The sequence below is a fragment of the Cherax quadricarinatus genome, chromosome 76 (assembly GCF_038502225.1).
Source record: "Cherax quadricarinatus isolate ZL_2023a chromosome 76, ASM3850222v1, whole genome shotgun sequence".
Lineage (NCBI taxonomy): Eukaryota > Metazoa > Arthropoda > Malacostraca > Decapoda > Parastacidae > Cherax > Cherax quadricarinatus.
In genome coordinates, this window is record NC_091367.1 from 9,318,469 (window position 1) to 9,342,221 (window position 23,753).

Below are 23,753 nucleotides of genomic sequence, written 5' to 3' on the forward strand. Positions count from 1 at the left end.
ATGTGTGTATGTGTGTGTGTATATGTATATATATATATATATATATACAGTGGACCCCCGCTTAACGATCACCTCCAAATGTGACCAATTATGTAAGTGTATTTATGTAAGTGCGTTTGTACGTGTATGTTTGGGGGTCTGAAATGGACTAATCTACTTCACAATATTCCTTATGGGAAAAAATTCGGTCAGTACTGGCACCTGAACATACTACTGGAATGAAAAAAGTTCGTTAACCGGGGGTCCACTGTATATATAATTATATAATTATATATATATAATTATATAATTATATATATATTACATATATATATATATATATATATATATATATATATATATATATATATATATATATATATATATATATACACACGCAAAACAACCACTCTGAAAGAATAGAGAAATTCCAAGCGCTTTCATGACTACTCAAATTATCAAGGAACATAGTTCCTTGATAATGTGAGTAGTCACAAATGCGCTTGGAATTTCTCTATTCTTTCAGAGTGGTTGTTTTGCATATTCTGAAAACACCTGTTTACTGTGATCTTATTGCATATATATATATACACATACATACATATATATACATTCAGTGGACCCCCGGTTAACGATATTTTTTCACTCCAGAAGTATGTTCAGATGCCAGTACTGACCGAATTTGTTCCCATAAGGAATATTGTGAAGTAGATTAGTCCATTTCAGACCCCCAAACATACACGTACAAATGCACTTACATAAATACACTTACATAATTGGTCGCATTCGGAGGTGATCGTTATGCGGGGGTCCACTGTATATATTTTTTTTTTTTTCAACAAGTCGGCCGTCTCCCACCGAGGCAGGGTGACCCAAAAAAGAAAGAAAATCCCCAAAAAGAAAATACTTTCATCATCATTCAACACTTTCACCACACTCGCAAATTATCACTGTTTTTGCAGAGGTGCTCAGAATACAACAGTCTAGAAGCATACACATATAAAGATACACAACATATCCCTCCAAACTGCCAATATCCCAAACCCCTCCTTTAAAGTGCAGGCATTGTACTTCCCATTTCCAGGACTCAAGTCTGACTATATGAAAATAACCGGTTTCCCTGAATCCCTTCACTAAATATTACCCTGCTCACACTCCAACAGATCGTCAGGTCCCAAGTACCATTCGTCTCCATTCACTCCTATCTAACACGCTCACGCATGCTTGCTGGAAGTCCAAGCCCCTTGCCCACAAAACCTCCTTTACCCCCTCTCTCCAACCCTTTCGAGGACGACCCATACCCCGCCTTCCTTCCCCTATAGATTTATATGCTTTCCATGTCATTCTACTTTGATCCATTCTCTCTAAATGACCAAACCACCTCAACAACCCCTCTTCTGCCCTCTGACTAATACTTTTATTAACTCCACACCTTCTCCTAATTTCCACACTCCGAATTTTCTGCATGATATTTACACCACACATTGCCCTTAAACAGGACATCTCCACTGCCTTCAACCTTCTCCTCGCTACTGCATTTACCACCCAAGCTTCACACCCATATAAGAGTGTTGGTACTACTATACTTTCATACATTCCCTTCTTTGCCTCCATAGATAACGTTTTTTGACTCCACATATACCTCAACGCACCACTCACCTTTTTTCCCTCATCAATTCTATGATTAACCTCATCCTTCATAAATCCATCTGCCAACACGTCAACTCCCAAGTATCTGAAAACATTCACTTCTTCCATACTCCTCCTCCCCAATTTGATATCCAATTTTTCTTTATCTAAATCATTTGACACCCTCATCACCTTACTCTTTTCTATGTTCACTTTCAACTTTCTACCTTTACACACATTCCCAAACTCATCCACTAACCTTTGCAATTTTTCTTTAGAATCTCCCATAAGCACAGTATCATCAGCAAAAAGTAACTGTGTCAATTCCCATTTTGAATTTGATTCCCCAAAATTTAATCCCACCCCTCTCCCGAACACCCTAGCATTTACTTCCTTTACAACCCCATCTATAAATATATTAAACAACCATGGTGACATTACACATCCCTGTCTAAGACCTACTTTTACCGGTAAGTAGTCTCCCTCTCTTCTACACACCCTAACCTGAGCCTCACTATCCTCATAAAAACTCTTTACAGCATTTAATAACTTACCACCTATTCCATATACTTGCAACATCTGCCACATTGCTCCTCTATCCACTCTATCATATGCCTTTTCTAAATCCATAAATGCAATAAAAACTTCCCTACCTTTATCTAAATACTGTTCACATATATGCTTCAATGTAAACACTTGATCTACACATCCCCTACCCACTCTGAAACCTCCTTGCTCATCCGCAATCCTACATTCTGTCTTACCTCTAATTCTTTCAATTATAACCCTACCGTACACTTTTCCTGGTATACTCAATAAGCTTATTCCTCTATAATTTTTACAGTCTCTTTTGTCCCCTTTCCCTTTATATAAAGGGACTATACATGCTCTCCGCCAATCCCTAGGTACCTTCCCCTCTTTCATACATTTATTAAACAAAAGTACCAACCACTCCAACACTATATCCCCCCCTGCTTTTAACATTTCTGTCATGATCCCATCAGTTCCAGCTGCTTTACCCCCTTTCATTTTACGTAATGCCTCACGTACCTCCCCCACACTTACATTCTGCTCTTCTTCACTCCTAAAAGATGGTATACCTCCCTGACCAGTGCATGAAATTACTGCCTCTGTTTCTTCCTTAACATTTAAAAGTTCCTCAAAATATTCTCGCCATCTACCCAATACCTCCATCTCCCCATCTACTAACTCCCCTACTCTGTTTTTAACTGACAAATCCATATTTTCCCTAGGCTTTCTTAACTTGTTTAACTCACTCCAAAATTTTTTCTTATTTTCATTAAAATTTCTTGACAGTGCCTCTCCCACTCTATCATCTGCTCTCCTTTTGCACTCTCTCACCACTCTCTTTACCTTTCTTTTACTCTCCATATACTCTGCTCTTCTTATAACACTTCTGCTTTGTAAAAACCTCTCATAAGCTACCTTTTTCTCTTTTATCACACCCTTTACTTCATCATTCCACCAATCACTCCTCTTTCCTCCTGCCCCCACCCTCCTATAACCACAAACTTCTGCCCCACATTCTAATACTGCATTTTTAAAACTATTCCAACCCTCTTCAACCCCCCCACTACTCATCTTTGCACTAGCCCACCTTTCTGCCAATAGTTGCTTATATCTCACCCGAACTTCCTCCTCCCTTAGTTTATACACTTTCACCTCCCTCTTACTTGTTGTTGCCACCTTCCTCTTTTCCCATCTACCTCTTACTCTAACTGTAGCTACAACTAAATAATGATCCGATATATCAGTTGCCCCTCTATAAACATGTACATCCTGGAGCCTACCCATCAACCTTTTATCCACCAATACATAATCTAATAAACGACTTTCATTACGTGCTACATCATACCTTGTATATTTATCCTCTTTTTCATAAAATATGTATTACTTATTACCAAATTTCTTTCTGCACATAGCTCAATTAAAGGCTCCCCATTTACATTTACCCCTGGCACCCCAAATTTACCTACTACTCCCTCCATAACATTTTTACCCACTTTAGCATTGAAATCCCCAACCACCATTACTCTCACACTTGATTCAAAACTCCCCACACATTCACTCAACATTTCCCAAAATCTCTCTCTCTCCTCTACACTTCTCTCTTCTCCAGGTGCATACACGCTTATTATAACCCACTTTTCACATCCAATCTTTATTTTACTCCACATAATCCTTGAATTAATACATTTATAGTCCCTCTTTTCCTGCCATAGCTTATCCTTCAACATTATTGCTACTCCTTTAGCTCTAACTCTATTTGAAACCCCTGACCTAATCCCATTTATTCCTCTCCACTGAAACTCTTCCACCCCCTTCAGCTTTGTTTCACTTAAAGCCAGGACATCCAGCTTCTTCTCATTCATAACATCCACAATCATCTCTTTCTTATCATCTGCACAACATCCACGCACATTCAGACTTCCCACTTTGACAATTTTCTTCTTATTCTTTTTAGTAATCTTTACAGGAAAAGGGGTTACTAGCCCATTGTTCCCGGCATTTTAGTTGACTTTTACAACACGCATGGCTTACGGAGGAAAGATTCTTATTCCACTTCCCCATGGATATAAAAGGAAAATTAATAAGACCAAGAACTATTAAGATAAAATCAAAGAAAACTCAGATGAGTGTGTATAAATAAATGTGTACATGTATGTGTAGTGTGACTTAAGTGTAAGTAGAAGTAGCAAGACATGCCTGTAATCTTGCATATTTATGAGACAGACAAAAGACATCAGCAATCCTACCATCATGTAAAACAATCACAGGCTTTCGTTTTACACTCACTTGGCACTTGGCAGGACGGTAGTACCTCCCTGGGTGGTTGCTGTCTACCAACCTACTACAATATATATATATATATATATATATATATATATATATATATATATATATATATATATATATATATATATATATATATATGTCGTGCCGAATAGGGAGAACTTGAGATCTTGGCTTAAATAGCAACACTCATCTTGCCATATAGGACAAGTGAAAATTTGTGTATGCAATAATTTCGCCAAAATCATTCTGAGCCTAACGAAAAAAAATATATTTGATTGTGTTTGTTTAGTACTAAATTATTTTAAACGTATTTAAAATATATTTAGTTGGGTTAGGCCAAAATAAATTGCTCTCTTTATAACAAGGTTAGGTAAGTTTTCTAAGATTCTTTTGGTGCAAAATTAAATTTTTTTACATTAATATTAATGAAAAATATGTATCTTTAAACGTATAAGAGAAAATTTCAGAAAGGACTTAATTTTAAATGAGTTCTTGCTAATTGACCAGTTTTACATATTCGGCACGATATATATATATATATATATCTATATATATATATATATATATATATATATATATATATATATATATATATATATATATATATATATATATATATATATATATATATATATATATATATATATATATATATATATATATACACAGTGGACCCTCGGTTAACGATATTTTTTCACTCCAGAAGTATGTTCAGGTGCCAGTACTGACCGAATTTGTTCCCATAAGAAATATTGTGAAGTAGATTAGTCCATTTCAGACCCCCAAACATACACGTACAAACGCACTTACTTAAATACACTTACATAATTGGTCGCATTCAGAGGTAATCGTTATGCGGGGGTCCACTGTATATATATATATATATATATATATATATTTATAAATATATATATTTATATATATATATTTATATATATATATATATATATATATATATATATTTCTTTCTTTCAACACACCGGCCGTATCCCACCGAGGCGGGGTGGCCCAAAAGAAAAAACTGAAGTTTCTCCTTTTAAATTTAGTAATATATACAGGAGAAGGGGTTACTAGCCCCTTGCTCCCGGCATTTTAGTCGCCTCTTACAACACGCATGGCTTACAGAGGAAGAATTCTGTTCCACTTCCCCATGGAGATAAGAGGAAATAAACAAGAACAAGAATTAGAAAGAAAATAGAAGAAAACCCAGAGGGGTGTGTATATATATGCTTGTACATGTATGTTTAGTGTGACCTAAGTGTAAGTAGAAGTAGCAAGACTTACCTGTAATCTTGCATATTTATGAGACAGACAAAAGACACCAGCAATCCTACCATCATGTAAAACAATTACAGGCTTTCGTTTTACACTCACTTGGCAGGACGGTAGTACCTCCCTGGGCGGTTGCTGTCTACCAACCTACTACCTAGGGTATATATATATATATATATATATATATATATATATATATATATATATATATATATATATATATATATATATATATATATATATATATACACACACACACACACACACACACAAACATACAGACCAGGGAAACAATGTATTTGTGAGGGTAGAGGTGGGGATGGCTGCAGTAAAAATTCCCCATAATACCATGGTACATGAATACCTTGCATAGACTGTTAATAGGTGCCAAAAAAGTTTGTACTATGGACAACCATTCTGTTTAAAACATTTTTATAATGTGTTAATTAGATAGCCGTTTACAAGCTTCATCGCATTTCCTCTTCCCACTCATAACTGAATATGAAAAAGTACTCGTATGTAATAAAACATTAAAAACTGCAGTTCACTACTGCTAAAAAAAAAAATTTAATTGTTGAAAATTTTAAAATTATAAACTGTGCTCTAGCAAAACCCACACTGTTCAAAACCACATTATACAAGGTATTACTGTACATTTTTACTGCAGTTAGCAGGGGCAGTGGATACAGAGAAACTTATCCATACTTTGTCTCATCCTTACCAAGATCTCAACCCAGAACTATCAAGTGAGCTGACCACTGATTAACCACTTCAGACTAGATTCAATGGATAAACTTTTGATATATGCACTTGTGTATTCATAATATAATGCATACATACTGTACATCTATAGAAAGATGGTACATAATTAGAAAAGGTTATGTGTAAGGAGATAAATTACATCACAACTTGTGACATCTTGAATACAGTAGTATTTGGATAGGTTGAAGGTCAAAAAATTCTTCAACGAATCACAAGGCAGAATTCATATAAATTTGAAATAAAGTATACCTGGAGTATATTATACCTAGAGAGAGTTCCGGGGGTCAATGCCCCCATGGCCCGGTCTGTGACCAGGCCTCATGGTGGATCAGGGCCTGATCAGCCAGGCTGTTACTGCTGGCCACATGTAATCCAACATACGAACCACAGCCCAGCTGGTCAGGTATTGACTTTAGGTGCCTGTCCAGTGCCTCCTTCAAGACAGCCAGGTGTCTGTTGGTAATCCCCCTGATGTATGCTGAGAGGCAGCTGAAACGTCTTGGGCCCCTGACAATTATTGTGTTGTCTCTTACCATGCTAGTGGCACCCTTGCTTTTCATTGGGGGATGTTGCACCGTCTGCCGAGTCTTTTGCTGTCATAGGGAGTGATTTTCATGTGCAAGTTTGGTACTAATCCCTCTAGGATTTTCCAGGTGTATATAACTATGTATCTCTCCCTCCTGCATTCTAGGGAGTATAGGTTTAGGAACTTCAAGCATTCCCAGTAATTGAGGTGGCTTATTGCAGTTATGCATACCATGAAGGTTCTCTACATTTTTTAGGTCAGCAATTTCACCTGCCTTGAAAGATGCTGTTAGTGTGCAGCAATATTCCAGCCTAGATAGAACAAGCGACCTGAAGAGTGTCATCATGGGCTTGGCATCCCTGGTTTTGAAGGTTCTCATTATCCATCTTGTCGTTTTTCTAGCAGATGCGATTGATACAATGTTATGGTCCTTGAAGGTGAGATCCTCTGACATGATCACCCCCAGGTCTTTGACATTAGTTTTTTGCTCTATTATGTGGTTGAAATTTATTTTATACACTGACGAAGCTTCAATTTCCTCACGTTTTCCATATTGGAGTACTAATTGAAATTTCTCATCATTGAACTTCATAATGTTTTCTGCAGCCCATTTAAAGATTTAGTTGATGTCCACTTGGAGTCTTGCAGTGTCTTCAATGGAAGACACTGTCATGCAAATTCAGCTGTTATCTGCAAAGGAAGACATGGAGCTGTGGCTTATATCCCTGTCTATGTCTGATATGAGGATGAGGAACAAGATGGGAGCGAGTACTGTGCCTTGTGGAACAGAGCTTTTCACCATAGCTGCCTCAGACTTTACTTTGTTAACTACTACTCTTTGTTAGGAAATTATAGATTCATCTACTGACTTTTCCCATTATTCCTTTATCACGTATTTTGTGTGCTATTACACCATGGTCACACTTGTCAGAGGCTTTTGCAAAGTCTGTATATTACATCTGCATTTTGTTTGTCTTCTAGAGCATCCAGGACCTTGTCATAGTGGTCCAGTAGTTGGGACAGACAGAAGCAACCTGCTCTAAACCCATGCTGCCCTGGGTTGTGTAATTGATGGGTATCTAGATGGGTGGTGATCTTGCTTCTTAGAACCCTTTCAAAGATTTTTATGATATGGCATGTTAGTGCTATCGGTCTGTAGTTCTTTGCTATTGCTTTACTGCCCCCTTTGTGAAGTGGGGCTATGTCTGTTGTTTTTAGTAACTGGGACAACCCCAGTGTCCATGCTCCCTCTCCACAGGATGTTAAAAGCACGTGATAGGGGCTTCTTGCAGTTCTTGATGAACACAGAGTTCCATGAGTCTGGGCCTGGGGCAGAGTGCATGGGCATGCCATTTATCGCCTTTTCTAAGTCATTTGGCACCAGGATATCAGATAGGTGTGTGTCCACCAAATTCTGTCTCTCATAAAAAGTTCAATCTGGTTAGTGGCTCACTAAAAACCAAGTCATATTGGGACTTGAGTAGCTCACTCATTTCCTTGCTGTCATCTGTGTAAGACCCAACCCGTTTAAGTAGGGCCCCAATACTGGATGTTGTTCTAGACTTTGATTTGGCATAAGAAAAGAAATACTTTGGGTTTCTTTCAATTTCATTTATGGCTTTTAGTTCAAAATGAGACTAAGCATAAACTACTCATTTCAAAAAAAAAATTTTTTAACACCAACGTCGGCTGTCTCCCACTGAGGTCTGGTGTCCAGAGAAAAGTGAACACTTTTACTGTCATTCATTCAATTGCTGTCTTGTCAGAAGTATGTTGACATCATTCAGATGGCCCTCTGTACTGCAATATTCTCACCCCTCCTTCAGAGAGCAGGCACTGTACGTCTCACCTCCAGGACTCAAGTTCAGATGTACAGTATATTCCACAGATATGGCACCACAAGTTTTAGCTTGGAGAAATACATTACATGCTATAGGCTAAAATCTTTGACACAATAAACTAGCTCTGAGCATTCAATACCTTTCTCTATTCAGTTTAGTTTTAGTCTTTGTGTCTGAAGGAAAATGTATTTTAGGGATTTCTTCTCTTCAAAGAGGTTGTCTTGGTGAAGGAATTTTGGCCCAAGGAACTGCAGCTACCTTCCCCTTCCTCAGATCAAACAAATATGGCTCTTATAAGTTTAGTGTTCCTGTATATACAGTAATAACAGTGGTTCAGCTATTATGTACATAAACATGATAGCTTCACTGTCAAATAAAATAAGCTTCCACTCGCTGGCATCTATTAATTAAAAAATGGGTTAAAATGGGATAAATAAGTAAATTTTGCAACTCAGATTTCTATGAAAATATAGAATTGCCAGAAATGCTGTACATAGTATGGGTTTGCATTAGTACTGTACTTGAACTGTCATACTGTAATGCTATTTTAAAAATCATATCCCAAGATAATTGTTTGTATGCATTAAGAAAAAAAAATATGATGGAATGCTATTACAGTACTGTATTTAAACAATGTAAATCACCAAGAAATATTAACTTGAGTTACCTTGACCAAGGGAAAAAACAGTATTTCATTTGATCACTACCAGTCATGTTTCTAAAGGCAAATGTGGCCCATTGACTTAAATTATTAATCAGTTTGTTGAAATACATATACTGTATTCAGCAATTACTGTATACAGTAAATATACCATATGTGAATACTGTATTTATTTGTATATTACTGTAATTAAGAATAGTGATTATCATTTTAATATTTTTGAAAGTGATTTTTTTATATTGTTAATTATGTTTAAATGTTAAAGTGAATTTTACGAATATTATTAAAGTTTACAAACAGAAATATAAAATTTAGTAAATTACAAATAATTTTATTAGAATGATTTCAAAGAAATTATAGTACGATAAAAACCAAGCAGTCATGGACAACAGGATTCTTTCCCAAGCTTCAGTGCAGAATTACCATAGCAGTTTAAGGTGAGCACAATAAATCTCTTTTTTTTTTTAAAAGCAAGAGCAATCAAGTCTTTAGCCATAAGCAATGTAGTAGTAAATATGCTGTAGTGCAAGAAAAAATCGAGCAGCCCTTTTGTAAACATCTATTATACATCCTTGTGCAAGTTTAAAACTGAAATGGTCTGTCAGGTGCATGCCTGTATCCGATTGCATTTGTCTAATTTCATGAGCAAAGCCTGTGGAAGCACCAGTCACCAAAGCCATGCAACGTACCCGTGTTAGAAAAGTTAGTCTTGCGAGCGAGTGATGAAGCCGTATTGTTGTTGTTATTGTTGTTCTGTGGTTTACCATGCAGACTTATGAGACTATCAGGCCAGAACCTTGTGGCAGAGGCCTTGGGGTTGTAGGCCTTCGACTTCTTGGTCTTCTGGTCGGGAGGAGTGGAGGCATCGATCATGGGTTGTAGGATACGACGTCGGGCATTGATGAACCAGTTGTTCACTTGCAGAAGCGTCAGGTTGGTCTGTGCTGCGATGTGTCTTTTCTCATCTTCACTTGGGTAAGGGTGCTGAAACAGAGTTGTAAATACATCTACTTTACCATCTTATGATACATAAAATTATCCCTTTTCTTAATGGTTTCCAGGTGCTAAATTTAATAATACCAAAAACTTACTACCGTATCAGCAAATCTTAATATTTCACGTGGTCTTGTAATTCATTGTTGAAAATTATTCCATTAAATGTTACTTTATAGAAAATCCTGGCATGTAAATTTGACTGAAAAAATACAGTACTGTATACATTTGTCTTGCTCCTCAACACAGGTGCTCAAAATAGACAGATTAACTACGGTATGTTGAGGGCAATATTTAAAACTAATAAGTTCGAGACTCACAACGATGTGCTGAAAGAGCCAGGCTTTCATGATGGCAGTCGCATGCTTGGGAAGGACCCCTCGCTTCTGTCGTCGCATCCCACCTTCCTCCTCCTCCTCACATGATGGGGGGGTCAGGGGAGCTGCAGCACAAAATTTTTAGCTTATTAAAATACAGTATTATCACTATTTATGTCTTTTACATACAATGTCTTTCTCAGCATTCAATGTTTATTTATTTTATGCAGTACACAGATAATGTAGTTTACATGTAATAAAACACTGTCAGGCACAAAAGAAAGCCACCAGTGTGCAATGCATTTGGGCAAACTAATCCTAATGTTTAAAGACTACTTAAGCACAAGACAGATTTCTTAAATGTACAAAAAGATAGGTAACTACTTAAATAACAAAAAAAGGCACAATACCATGACTGGAACGATACACAAATAACCCGGACATAGAAGAGAGGAGCTTACTACTTGGTGCCTTCTACATTACTTTCAACATGGATAGTGAAGTATACAGCATATTTATAAATTATTAATTTTGAAATGAAGTGGGTTGTAATGAACTGTTGTTCCATATATAAAATTTCAATTTATCAATATTTTACTCTTCTTACAAAGCAGTACAGTACTGACAGTCACACAGGCGTTTGGGACTGGGCTGTGGAGGCAGTGACCCTTGAAATTGTCCTTAGATAATCTTGTGGTGCTGTATTTAAAACCCACCTGTGATACCTGTGACAGATTTTGAGGTCTTTTATAGCCTACCAGCCTGGTCTTAGGCCCAGCTATCTTGCTAAGTACGTATTCAATCAGGTTGTTGATGTTTGTGATCTACTGGCCCCCATAGCTATCACTGCCTGGCTGAGATATCTGGCACTTACACAATAATCTTTCATAACATTAACATTGCTGGTCACTTCTAACCTTACAAGTAAAACTTGCCAACTAGTTTTCATTCTACTTTGTTAAGCATGCCACATGACAAATGAATTTTTAAACAGACAGTTATATAATCCCTATAAATTTGTGGATTGTCTTATTTGGGTTTTTTATTTATTGTTTTACTGATGTATGATCCATGAATAGTTCAATTTATCCACTAGTTTTCTGGTAGCGTATATTATTGCAGACTTAGTAAACAACCCCAATGAACACAATTCTGTGTTTATTGACTTGACAGTAGTATTATATATTACAGAAGTATGGTTTCTGAAACACAGAATGATCCCAAATTTGAAACAATTTGTTATGCCAACAATTTTGTATTACTCAGTTTTTAATTTTCCAAAAATTCCAGGACTTTTTGGAATAAAAAATCTCAAATTTGTAGGGATGACTGTTACATTCCTACACAGTATTTTTAAATTATTGATGTAATATAATACAACACAAGATTTTTATTAAAAAATGAGTAACTGTAATGGCAATTCATTTTGCAAAGGTACTATATCATATATAAGCACCTTTAAATTCCTTAAAGGGCGCAATACTGTTTTGTATAATACATGTATTTATTTATTTATTTATTTATTTATTTAAAAATTTGTGCACACATACAGAGGTACAAAAAATACAGAAAAGAGCAGTATGCCAAAGCCACTTATACTATGCATAGCATTACGGGCTGGCTTAAAATTAACTTAAGATGAACTAAGCAATGATGACATCGGTGATAAAACTTTAATGTAAACAGATTACTATAAAGCACAAGTGAGTATTACAAAGACAGGTCATATGGTTGTATGCATTGTTGTACATTCAGTAGAATGGAGTATTCTGTTAGGTAGTGTTTTTAAAAAATAATAAAGTTAGATTGGGTTTTAGGTATAACATTTATGTGATATAATTGTGAGAAACATTTAAGATATACAATTTATAAGGTTCAGTTATTCAGTATTTATTTGGTTTTGGGTGAGTAAGTGATCTTTGAGAAGAGACTTGAATTTATAAACAGGTAGTGTTTCTTTTATATTTACAGGTAATGAGTTCCAGATTTTAGGGCCTTTTATGTGCATTGAGTTTTTGCATAGTGTGAGATGGACACGAGGAACATCAAAGAGTGATCTGTGCCTTGTGTTATGGTCATGTGTTCTGTTGAGGTTGGCAAGGAGATGTTTGAGGGGAGGGTTAATATCAGAGTTAAGTGTTCTATGTATGTAATAGGTGCAGTAATAAGTATGAATGTTTTGTATGGTGAATAGGTTTAGTGTATTGAATATTGGTGGAGTATGCTGCCTATAGTGAGAATTTGTTATCATTCTAACTGCAGCCTTTTGTTGGGTAATTAGTGGTCTGAGATGGTTACTTGTTGTTGAGCCCCATGCACAAATTCCATAGGTGAGATAGGGGTAAATAAGAGAGTGATATAGGGCCAGGAGGGCTGACTGTGGAGCATAGTACCGTATCTTCGATAGTATGCCTACAGTCTTGGAAATTTTCTTAGAAATTTGTTGTATATGTGTATGAAATTTGAGTCTATTATCAAGGTGGATTCCTAAGAATTTTCCCTCTGTTAGCTTTGTGATAGGTGATCCGTTTATCATTATGTTAAGAGGGACATCTGTAGCTCTGTTACCAAACTGAATGAAGTAGGTTTTGTCAATGTTTAGTGTAAGTTTGTTAGTCCTCATCCAGGTAGATATTTTCTGTAATTCTGTATTTACAGTATTGGCTAGCGTGACTGGGCTCGGGTGGGAGAAGACGTATGTAGTGTCATCTGCAAATAGTGTGGGTTTGAGTAATTGCGAAGCATTTGGTAGGTCATTTATGTATAGGAGAAAGAGAAGAGGGCCAAGGACACTTCCCTGTGGGACACCAACTGTAATTGGTTGTGCAGAAGAGTTTGTCCCATTTGCATACACATATTGGCTTCTGTTGCTGAGGTATGACTTGAGGTAGTTGAGGGAGTGCCCTCTTATACCATAGTGTGACAATTTTACGTGGAGCAAGTCATGGTTAACTGTATCAAAAGCTTTACGTAAGTCAATGAAGATCCCCAGTGGGACTTCTTTTTTCTCTATTGCAGTGTATATATGTTCTAGCATGTGTATAATAGCATCATTAGTATTTTTATTTGGCCTGAATCCAAATTGGCAGGGGTTGAGTATGTTTTGGGAGATAAGGTAGGAGTAGATTCGTTTATGAATTAATTTTTCGAAGATTTTTGAGAGAGGGTGTAAGTTGGATATTGGCCTATAGTTATTCAACTCTGTTTGGTCTCCTCCTTTGTGGATCGGGGTGACCCTTGCTATTTTGAGTACTGTGGGGAAGGTGGAGGATTCAATGGATTTGTTAAAGAGTGTTGCAATGATTGGTGATAGCACTTGTGACACTTTTTTGTATATAAAGGGTGGTAAGGTATTTAAATCTCCTGCCTTGTTTTTTAGCGTGTTGATAATAAGGGAGACTTCGTATGGGTTAGTCGGAGCTAGGAACAGTGTGTTCGGGTAGTTGCCAGTGAGGTAGTCATTTGGTGGGGTATCTGAGCTTGGGATTTTATTGGCAAGGTTTTGTCCTATAGTGGAGAAGAAGTCATTGAGTCTGTTTGCTGTTTCTGTTGGTGGGAGTTGGGGTTCATCTGATTTTGCTAATTTTATTTCGCTATTTCGTGATATCTTTTTTGTTCCTAGAATTTCTGATAGGGTTTTCCAGGTCTTTTTTATATCACCTCGTAAGTTGGATAATCTGTTCTCATAATACAATTTTTTTGCCCTTCTTATCAGGCTGGTTAGGATTGACGAGTAACGTTTTGTTTGGTCTCTGGTTATGTGACCCATTCTGTACTGTTTTTCATATTGGTGTTTTGTATTTATAGATTTGAGAATGCTGGGTGTTAACCAGGGACTGTTCAGTCTCTTAGCTGTCATCTGTTTAGTTTTTTTAGGGCAGTGCTTGTTATAGAGGTATTGGGTCTTTTTTAGAAAATTATTAATACATTCGTCAATATCTGTATAGATTTCTAGCTCAGTGTGCCAGTCAATGTTTGCTACTGCTGTTGTGAAGTTATTAATGGCTGCCTCATTGTGAAGTCTGAAGGTGACTTTAGTAGTGTCTTGGGGTAATTTACCAAGAGTTGTTATGAGAAAAGTAGGGTAGTGGTCTGTGGTATTATCTGTAATTATGCCTGATTTTAAAGGGGATATGGTGTTGGTCCAGATGTGGTCAAGTAGGGAAACACTAGTCTCTGTAACTCTTGTAGGTTTTGTTACTGTTGGTAGCAACATACAGTTACTCATTGTGTTTGTGAATTCAGTAACGTGTGGGTCCTGGTCTTGCAGGAGATTTATATTGAAGTCACCTGAGAGTAGTAAGTGATCTTTGTTCATGCGTGCATCAGTTATCATACTTCCTAGGTTTTGACTAAATTGGCTAATGTTTGACTGTGGAACTCTGTAAATGTTTATCAATGTGAGAGGTTTTTGTAGGTATTTGGATTTGAATTTGGCTATTATATATTCCCCATGTTAGTAAAGATTTAATAAATTGCAGAATCAGATCAGTTTATTCAAGTATTTAGCCATTTTTTCTTTGCTAATGCATTTTAATTAAAATATTGTATACATGAAATCTTGGCACCTGAATATTGTATAAAGTATATGCAGTCCTCAACTGTATGTGTAAAGTACATTACTGTACTCAGCATGATTAAGTTTTTTTTTTTTTTCAAAACAATTATACAGGCTAAGAGCTGCTATCCTACCTCAGCTCATTTCAAAGCCCAGCCCTATCAAAGGTATACTATCATCCCCCAGGATGTGACCCACAATAGTCAACTAACACCCAGATACCTACTTACTGCTACGCGAACAGGGGCAGTAGGTGAAAGGGAACATGCCCAACGTTTTCACCTGTGCCAGGGATTGAGCCACTGGCACTCAGTATGTGAGCTGAGTGCACTGCCAACTGAGCCATTATCCAGGGTGTTGTGATCACAAAAGAGGACTGTAGAATATTTCAATAAATAATATACAAATGTTGTATTAAATCAATCTTACCCAGCAAGTTAACGATACTGGTCTCTGGGGGTGGAGGGCAGGGGTGGGCGCCGATCTGTGAGAGTGGTGTGCTGCCCTGGATTAGGGTTGGTGATGCGGGCGTGGACAGGGACGTCGTGGGCGTGGTGGGTGAGACATGGACGATGGTAGTGGGCATTGTGGTAGCGACGGGAGGGCCGGGAAGGGCAGTGGACTTTGTGGTGGCGACCATACCAGGAGGACTTCGGGTTGGGGTCGCCAGTTGGTCATGTTGCAGCTCCTGGGACTGAATTTGATGGTGGTGTTGGTGATACTCTGCCTGCTGCTGCTGGTGGTGGTGGTGGTGATGGTGGTGGTGGTGGTGGTTATGGTGTTGAGTCACCTGGAGACACAAAGCGGCTTGCTGCTGCTGCTGCTGCCCGTCCAGATACTCTCCCGCTAATACCTGTCCTGAGGTGCTAACTACCTGAAGGAAAGGGACACATGATACTCGACCTGCAAGTTACCTTACAAAGCACAGCTCAAAAAATAGTACTAACAGTTTACACTAACCTCAACATGGAAGGATACAAATTTATTATAGCCAAAAAGGGCAAAGAAGCAAAGTTTGATTCTAAATCAATTATATACAGTAACTGTTTTCTTAAGATATATTCATGAGCTAGGATGTCATGAAATTTTTTAAGTACTGTATACACCAAGATTATCTTGGCAACTTAACCTAACTTTACTAGAATGTACACATAATATACCTTACTACTACTACAGTACTTAACCTATCAAATAAATGAACTATCTAAATTTTGCAATGCTTCAACAGCAAAAATTAACATAGAATATATTTGCTTGTTTGAAAGTAGGACCACTTGTAGAATAAGCAAAATCTGCGAGTTCAAGGTATGAAGAGTGACAGTTCTACTTGCTGGAATATAGATCAATGAAGTAAAGTACAATATATGCCAAAATGCTGTAAATCTTTATTATGGCAAATTTAAAGCTACCAAAAGGTGAAATGTCTTTTGAATGTGTCAGAAAATACAGAACATTAGAATTTTTGCATTATAAATCCATTTTATTTTTATATACATTGTATATGTAACCAATTTCAAGGGTTATTTTACCATGGCAGTGCAGTCTGACTGCTTGGTCAACCAGGCTTCTGGTGCAAGTTGTCTACAGGCCTGAAAAGCTGCCATAGCCTGGCTGTTCAGGCACTCAAGTAAGTTTATTCAGGTATACACAAATACAGTTACATAGATTATCATACATAGCAGCATATATGTAGAGAACCTGGGATAACCCAAAAAAGTCAAAGTGATTTATTTCCATAGTGTTACATCTTTTACCTGCTAATGGTTTGCTGGATCATGCCCCATGGTCTGGTGGCTAAAGCTCTCGCTTCACACGGCGAGTTTCCGGGTTCGATTCCTAGTGAGGGTAGAAACATTGGGCGTTTCCTTACACCGGTTGTCCATGTTCTCCATCAGTAAAATGGGTACCTGGGTGTTAGTCGACTGGTGTGGGTCGCAACCTGGGACAAAACTAACCTAATTTTTGCCCGATATGCTCTGCATAACAAGCGGCTTTCTATATAGTAGTACGTCATTGATGTCAGCTAAACCTGTATACCTTGTACATGTACTTATAGAAATAATTATATTATTATTATTATTATTATTATTATTATTATTATTATTATTATTATTATTATTGCCCCTGCGGTCTGGTCTTGTATCAGGTCTCCTAAATTAGAAACGTAACATGACTTGGAACTATTAGGAAATACATAGGAAACTGAAGTTAAAAGTATACTGAATGCAAGTAGAAGTTTGTAAAAATTACATGTTCGTGAGACAAAAAGAAAAGACCAGCTATCAAGTCGAGTGCAAAACATTAAGAAGCTTCCGAGTCACATACATGGCAGGAGGGTAGTAGTACCTCTCTCTCCCCCTGGAGGATTGCTCTTTAACATCCTACTACCAGTTTCCTCTTGGCTACCATTGTTCTGGCAATATTTGTACTGGTCTTATGTTTAAAGTTGTCTGTAATAAAGTGCACAGTATTATGTAAAGATGACAAGTTGAATGTTGTTAAGCGTAGGAGTGTAGGTAGTACTGTAGACTTTTAACTGCAAGAATGTAGGTGGTAGTGATATAGACTAATAACTGTAGAAGTGTAGGTGGTAGTGATATAGACTGGTACAGTATTTTATTATAGGTTTTTGCTGTCACAGATGACTGTAAATATATCAAGTCTTGCATCAACAATGGACGAATCCACACAATTTCCCACCAAACTTTACCAATATATACAGCTGAAGGAGCCATAAAACAGAAGCGGGGAAAGGGTTGACAGAGAGAGAGAGAGAGAGAGAGAGAGAGAGAGAGAGAGAGAGAGAGAGAGGAGGGAGAGAGAGGAGAGAGAGGCGCGCGCGCTCATGGAGCAAGTGACCTAGTAAGTAAGTTTATTCAGGTATACACAAATACAGTTACATAGAATTATCATACATAGCAGCATGTGTGTAGAGAACCTAGGATAACCCAAAAAAGTCAGACAGAGTGACTTATTTCCATTGGGGTCCTTTAATTTCCATTGGGGTCCTTTATTTCCATTGGGGTCCTAGTAGCCACCAGTGAAGAGGCGGGGGCCAGGAGCTGTAACCCGACCCCTGCCCTGCAGCCACAATTAACTGAGAGAGAGAGACTGAGACAAAAGAAAGGAGACGCAGAGAAAGAGAGAGAGAAATGAAAGAAGGGCAGAAGAAAGGTATCATGACAAGCAGGCGAGGGAAAAAACTAGCCCAGCTGACCCGAGCTCACATTAACACTTCGTGACTAGGTTACATGTACCTTCCTTTCTGCTCCCTCCTCCTCCTCCTTTACTATATTCTACCAGCAAATTGAACCAAAAATTAAGTATCGTAACAGCATTATTTTTTTTTATCCTTTGTGAATTAGTAATGAAAAAAGATATGAAACATTATTTATATACATTTATTCAGCAATGTACCGTGCGGGGAATTTGAGATAGCTTTTTTAATACCAGTGGAAATATTTTTTTGAGTTGTGTTGGCTAAATTTCGTAGTCTATTAGCAGACAGGTACAATGTGCTTAAAGCAATCATACAGCGCCTTGTAAGGGACTGAAACTATAATACATAAAATTCATATATATCAAACTGCAATAATATATATATATATATATATATATATATATATATATATATATATATATATATATATATATATATATATATATATATATATATATATATATATATATGCAAAACAACCACTCTGAAAGAATAGAGAAATTCCAAGCGCTTTCGTGACTACTCACATTATCAAGGAACTATATATAGTTCCTTGATAATGTGAGTAGTCACGAAAGCGCTTGGAATTTCTCTATTCTTTCAGAGTGGTTGTTTTGCATATTCTGAAATCACCTGTTTACTGTGATCTTATTGCATATATATATATATATATATATATATATATATATATATATATATATATATATATATATATATATATATATATATATATATATATATATATATATATAATCTTTTATATAATAAGCCTATCCTAGCCAGACTACCCAGACCTGTTAAACACTAACAACTAAATACTTTTAGTAGTTATAGACTATAGACTAGCTAGTTAGGAGTGTTGTAAATGATCACCACCATGAAAATCTGTTTGGTCTGCAGAACGGGTAACAGACGAAGTCATGCTTGGATTGCATGTTGTCTGTGGTAAATGGTCCCATGGGTCATGCAGGAACTTAAACCACCAACCACTTTTCATATAAAATCAGAAAAATGTTTTTGGGTCTGCCTAAACGAGATACACCTGCATGAGGAAATTACATCTATATTAAAAGACACGAACACCAATAAAATATCCTTCTTGAAAGACATGACAGCTGGGAAAATTAAATGGGTGGGTTGGACGGGGCTGTCTTGAAAGACAGTGCTCCAGAGGGTGCTAGTGTTGTCTTGGAGGAAAATACACCAAATGGAGAGTGTATCCCTGGTGATGAAACAGGTAAAAACAACGTTATTCAATCTACATAGGTACAAAATAGCGATACTGCTGGAGATGGAACAAAAGGGGATGATGCCTCAGAAAATAGTGTTGACACATTACCAGTAAAAACTGGTGGAAGCACTGATGTCCATACAGGGGCGGTAGGTAGAGGGAAAATAGAAAAAATGCACCAGCAGTGAATGCAGCCACAAAAAATCCTAGCAAACAAAATTCCAATCTGTGCAAATTCTATGCCTTGGGTATCTGCAGGCATGGTATATCTGGTAAAACAGGTAGGACATGCACCTTTGACCATTCCAAAAAATGCCGCACCCACATGACAACAGGAGGGTGCAACTCCTCTTCCTGTAACTTATTTCACCCTGAAATGTGTCACTATGAAAGTAAATGGTACAACGTATACTGCCAGGCACATTATCTAAAGGAGACAAGAAGACACAGACCAGCCGGACTATGGGAAACAAAAGAAGGGAGCCATAACCTCTCCAGAGGATTTTTTTTTTTAGTGCTAGTAAGGAAAAAAGACTGGCAAGATATGACAGAAATCTTACACCGACTGAAAACACTTATGGAGCAGAGGCACAGTCATTGGCCTCCACTCCAGAACATATTGAAGCCAGCAAATAAAGCCCAAAATAACAAAAAAGGCACAATACCGTGACTGGAATGATACACAAATAACCCGCACATAAAAGAGAGAAGCTTACGACGACGTTTCGTTCCGACTTGGACCATTGACAAAGTCACACTAACCAGAAGTGGAGCAGGACGGCTATATATAGGCAGGAAGAGGTGGTGGTGGTAGTAGTAGTAGTAGTAGTAGTACAAGAATAGTACATAATACCGACAAGATGAAATTAAGACATGCGCAACACCCAGGCATCCCTATCGCAGACGTTTCGCCATCCAGCCAGCCACTGGATGGCGAAACGTCCACAACAAAGACAGCCAGACGTCGCACATGTGTCTTAATTTCATCAGTAGTTGTAGTAGTAGAAGAGGTAGTAGTAGTAGTAGTAGTAGTAGTAGTGGTAGTGGTAGAAGTGGGAAATAAGGAGGACGACCCAGTCAAATACAAAGGAAGGGAAGCACTGCAAGAGAGCTAGGTGCCCACTGAGGGAGAGCAAGCGCACAGAGGTGCGTGAAAGGGGAAGTGGTGAAATAAATGAAGAAGGAACAGAAACACGAGACAAGAGAGAAAGACAACCCAGAGGAGAAAAGGAAAGAGGAAAGGGGAAGAGGGAGAAGAAGAAAAAGAAAAAGAAAAATAAAGCCCACTTAAATTCCATCAATATAACGACATTTATCTTTGCAAATATACAGGGTCTAAAGCTGTCAACAAAATTCCTTACGTCAAGGAACTGCTCACGGAGTCAAATGCAATGTTTGCAGCTTTCATTTTGACAAATATGGATCCCAGGTTATAACCTATTCAGATGGGACAGACTAAACGGGCAACAAGGGGTTGGCTTGTATGTCACAGAGTTGCTCATTTGCTCAGAACTACTAAATATCTCAAATGATGTAGTTAAGTTTTGGCAGTAAAGATTGAAAACCAAAACCTTGTCATTGTGGTTGCATACAAGCCTCCGGATGCAACTTCCCAGCAATTCAGGAACAACTTTTGTGAACTGACCACTGTCTGGAAAATCTCTCAACTCCTGACCCAAACATCTTTCTTCTGGGAGATTTCAACTTAAGACACCTAAAATGGAGGAGTTTAGCGAATATTTTAGCAGAGATCACCCCAGGAGGCAGCTCAGATGAAAATTCACACACACGAGCTATTAAATCTCTGCACCAAATTCACCTTAAACCAGCAAATATTAGAGCCTACAAGACTAGAAAATACGCTGGACGTCTTCTTCACTAACAACGACGATCAGATACGTAATATAACCATATCAAAGACTACATCCAGATCACAACATAACAGAGATACAGACATGTATGCACTGGGCTCCTGATCAACAAAATATGATCAGTCAGGAGGGTGTCTTCACAAAATTCAACTTCTATAACAAAAACATACAATGGGAATAAGTCAACCATGTCCTAAATGAAACAAGTTGGGAAGATATCCTGAACAACACGGATCCTAACATTTGCCTAGAAAAAATTAAGTCTGTGGCTCTTGAGGTCTGCTCAAGGTGCATTCAATTAAGAAAGAAAAGATGTAAACTAGAAAGAGACGCTTCCCTATACAGACGAAGGTGAAGAATCACAGAGCTGCTGAGAGGGGCTAATATATCTGAAATACGAAGGGAGGCACTGGTCAGTGAAATAACAGCAAATATCAAACTTAAGCTTATGGAATCTTATAGGACACAATCTCAGGAAGAACTAAAAGTCATAAAGAAAACTGAAAACAAAAATACTTCTTCTCTTATACCAAATCTAAGGGAAAAACAACATCCAGTATTTGGCCGCTGGTTAGGTGAGATGGGACATATACAGATGATAGCAAAGAAATGAGTGAGATACTAAAGTCCCAATATGACTCAGTGTTCAGTGAGCAGTTACCCATACTAAGGGTCGACAATCTAAATGAATTCTTTATGAACGAGACCCAAAATCTTGTCATCTCAAAAATCTCTGTTATTATCCTAACACCACAAGACTTTGAAAAGGCACTCTGCCCCAGGCCCAGACTCCGTGTTCATCAAGAACCGCAAAAAGCCCCGTCACATGCCTTCAGCATTCTATGGAGACGGAGCATCGACAGAGGGGTCATCCCACACTCACTAAAAAAAAACAGACATAGCCCCACTCTACAAAGGTGGAACTAAAGCAATTGCAAAGAACTACAGACCGATAGCACTAACATCCCATATCATAAAAATCTTTGAAAGGGTTCTAAGAAGAAAGATCACCAACCACCTAGATACCCATCAATTACACAACCCAGGGTAACACGGGTTTAGAGCAGGTCGCTCCTGCTTGTCCCAGCTACTGGATCACTATGACAAGGTCCTAGATGCTATAGACGATAAACAAAATGCAGATGTAGTATACACAGACTCACGAAATCGTAATGACACGATTGCAAACAAACCATACCCCATGACGGCAGTGAAGGGACTTGAGCTAGAGTTCGTCACGGCCACGCTAGCTGGAGATTCGTCTGTAAAAACTTGCATTTGTGGTCACAGTGGTGCCTGTGCTAACCTTCCTATGGTGTAGAAATATACCTAGTTGAACGAATCTTATTGTGGCTAGCTGGTCTAGTGGCTAACGCGACGGGCTGGAGTTTTGAGACTCTGACCGCGGGTTCAATCCCGGCCGGGGTATGGTTAGTATACACAGACTTTGCAAAAGCCTTCCACAAGGCATAGTACTCGCTCCCATCCTATTCCTCATCCTCATATCTGACACAGGGATGTTAGCCTTAGCTCCGTGTCTTCCTTTGCGGATGACACCCAAATTGCCATGACAGTGACCTCCATCGAAGACACCGCAAGACTCCAAGCGGACATCAACCAAATCTTCAAATGGGCCACTCAAAACAATATGAAATTCAGTGAAGAGAAATTTCAACTACTCAGATATGGAAAACTAGAGGAAATTAAAACTATTTAACCGTACAATAAAGGACCTGGGAGTGATAATGTCAGAGGATCTCGCCTTCAAAGACCACAACATTGTATCTACCGCATCTTTTAGAAAAATGATAGGATGGATAATAAGAACCTTGAGAACTAGGGACGCCAAGCCCATGATGATTTTCTTCAAATCGCTTGTTCTCTCTAGGCTGGAATACTGCTGTACACTAACTGCCCCCTTCAAAGCAGGCGAAATTACTGACCTGGTGTGTGTACAAAGAATTTTGACAGCACACATAAGTACGATAAGGCACCTAAATTACTGGGAACAGTTGAAGTCCCTTGATTTGTATTCCCTGGAATGCAGGCGAGAGAGATACATGATAATTTACACTT

The 23,753-nt window shown here is 37.9% G+C and overlaps 1 protein-coding gene across 3 annotated transcripts in view; it reads right to left on the reverse strand.

The window, feature by feature from the left end:
* The window catches only part of LOC128703568 (homeobox protein PKNOX2), a 441,650-nt gene that overhangs the window by 78,052 nt on the left and 339,845 nt on the right, over window positions 1-23,753 (reverse strand). Inside the window, exons 5-7 of one of the 3 annotated variants that reach the window (XM_070101266.1) lie at window positions 15,785-16,229; window positions 10,801-10,922; window positions 10,252-10,471 (exon numbers count right to left, since the gene is read on the reverse strand). In XM_070101266.1, coding sequence (XP_069957367.1) covers window positions 10,252-10,471; window positions 10,801-10,922; window positions 15,785-16,229 — 787 coding nt within the window. Of the gene's footprint in view, window positions 1-10,176; window positions 10,472-10,800; window positions 10,923-15,784; window positions 16,230-23,753 lie in introns of all 3 variants that reach the window. The other 2 variants (XM_070101265.1, XM_070101267.1) reach the window with 2 other exon arrangements.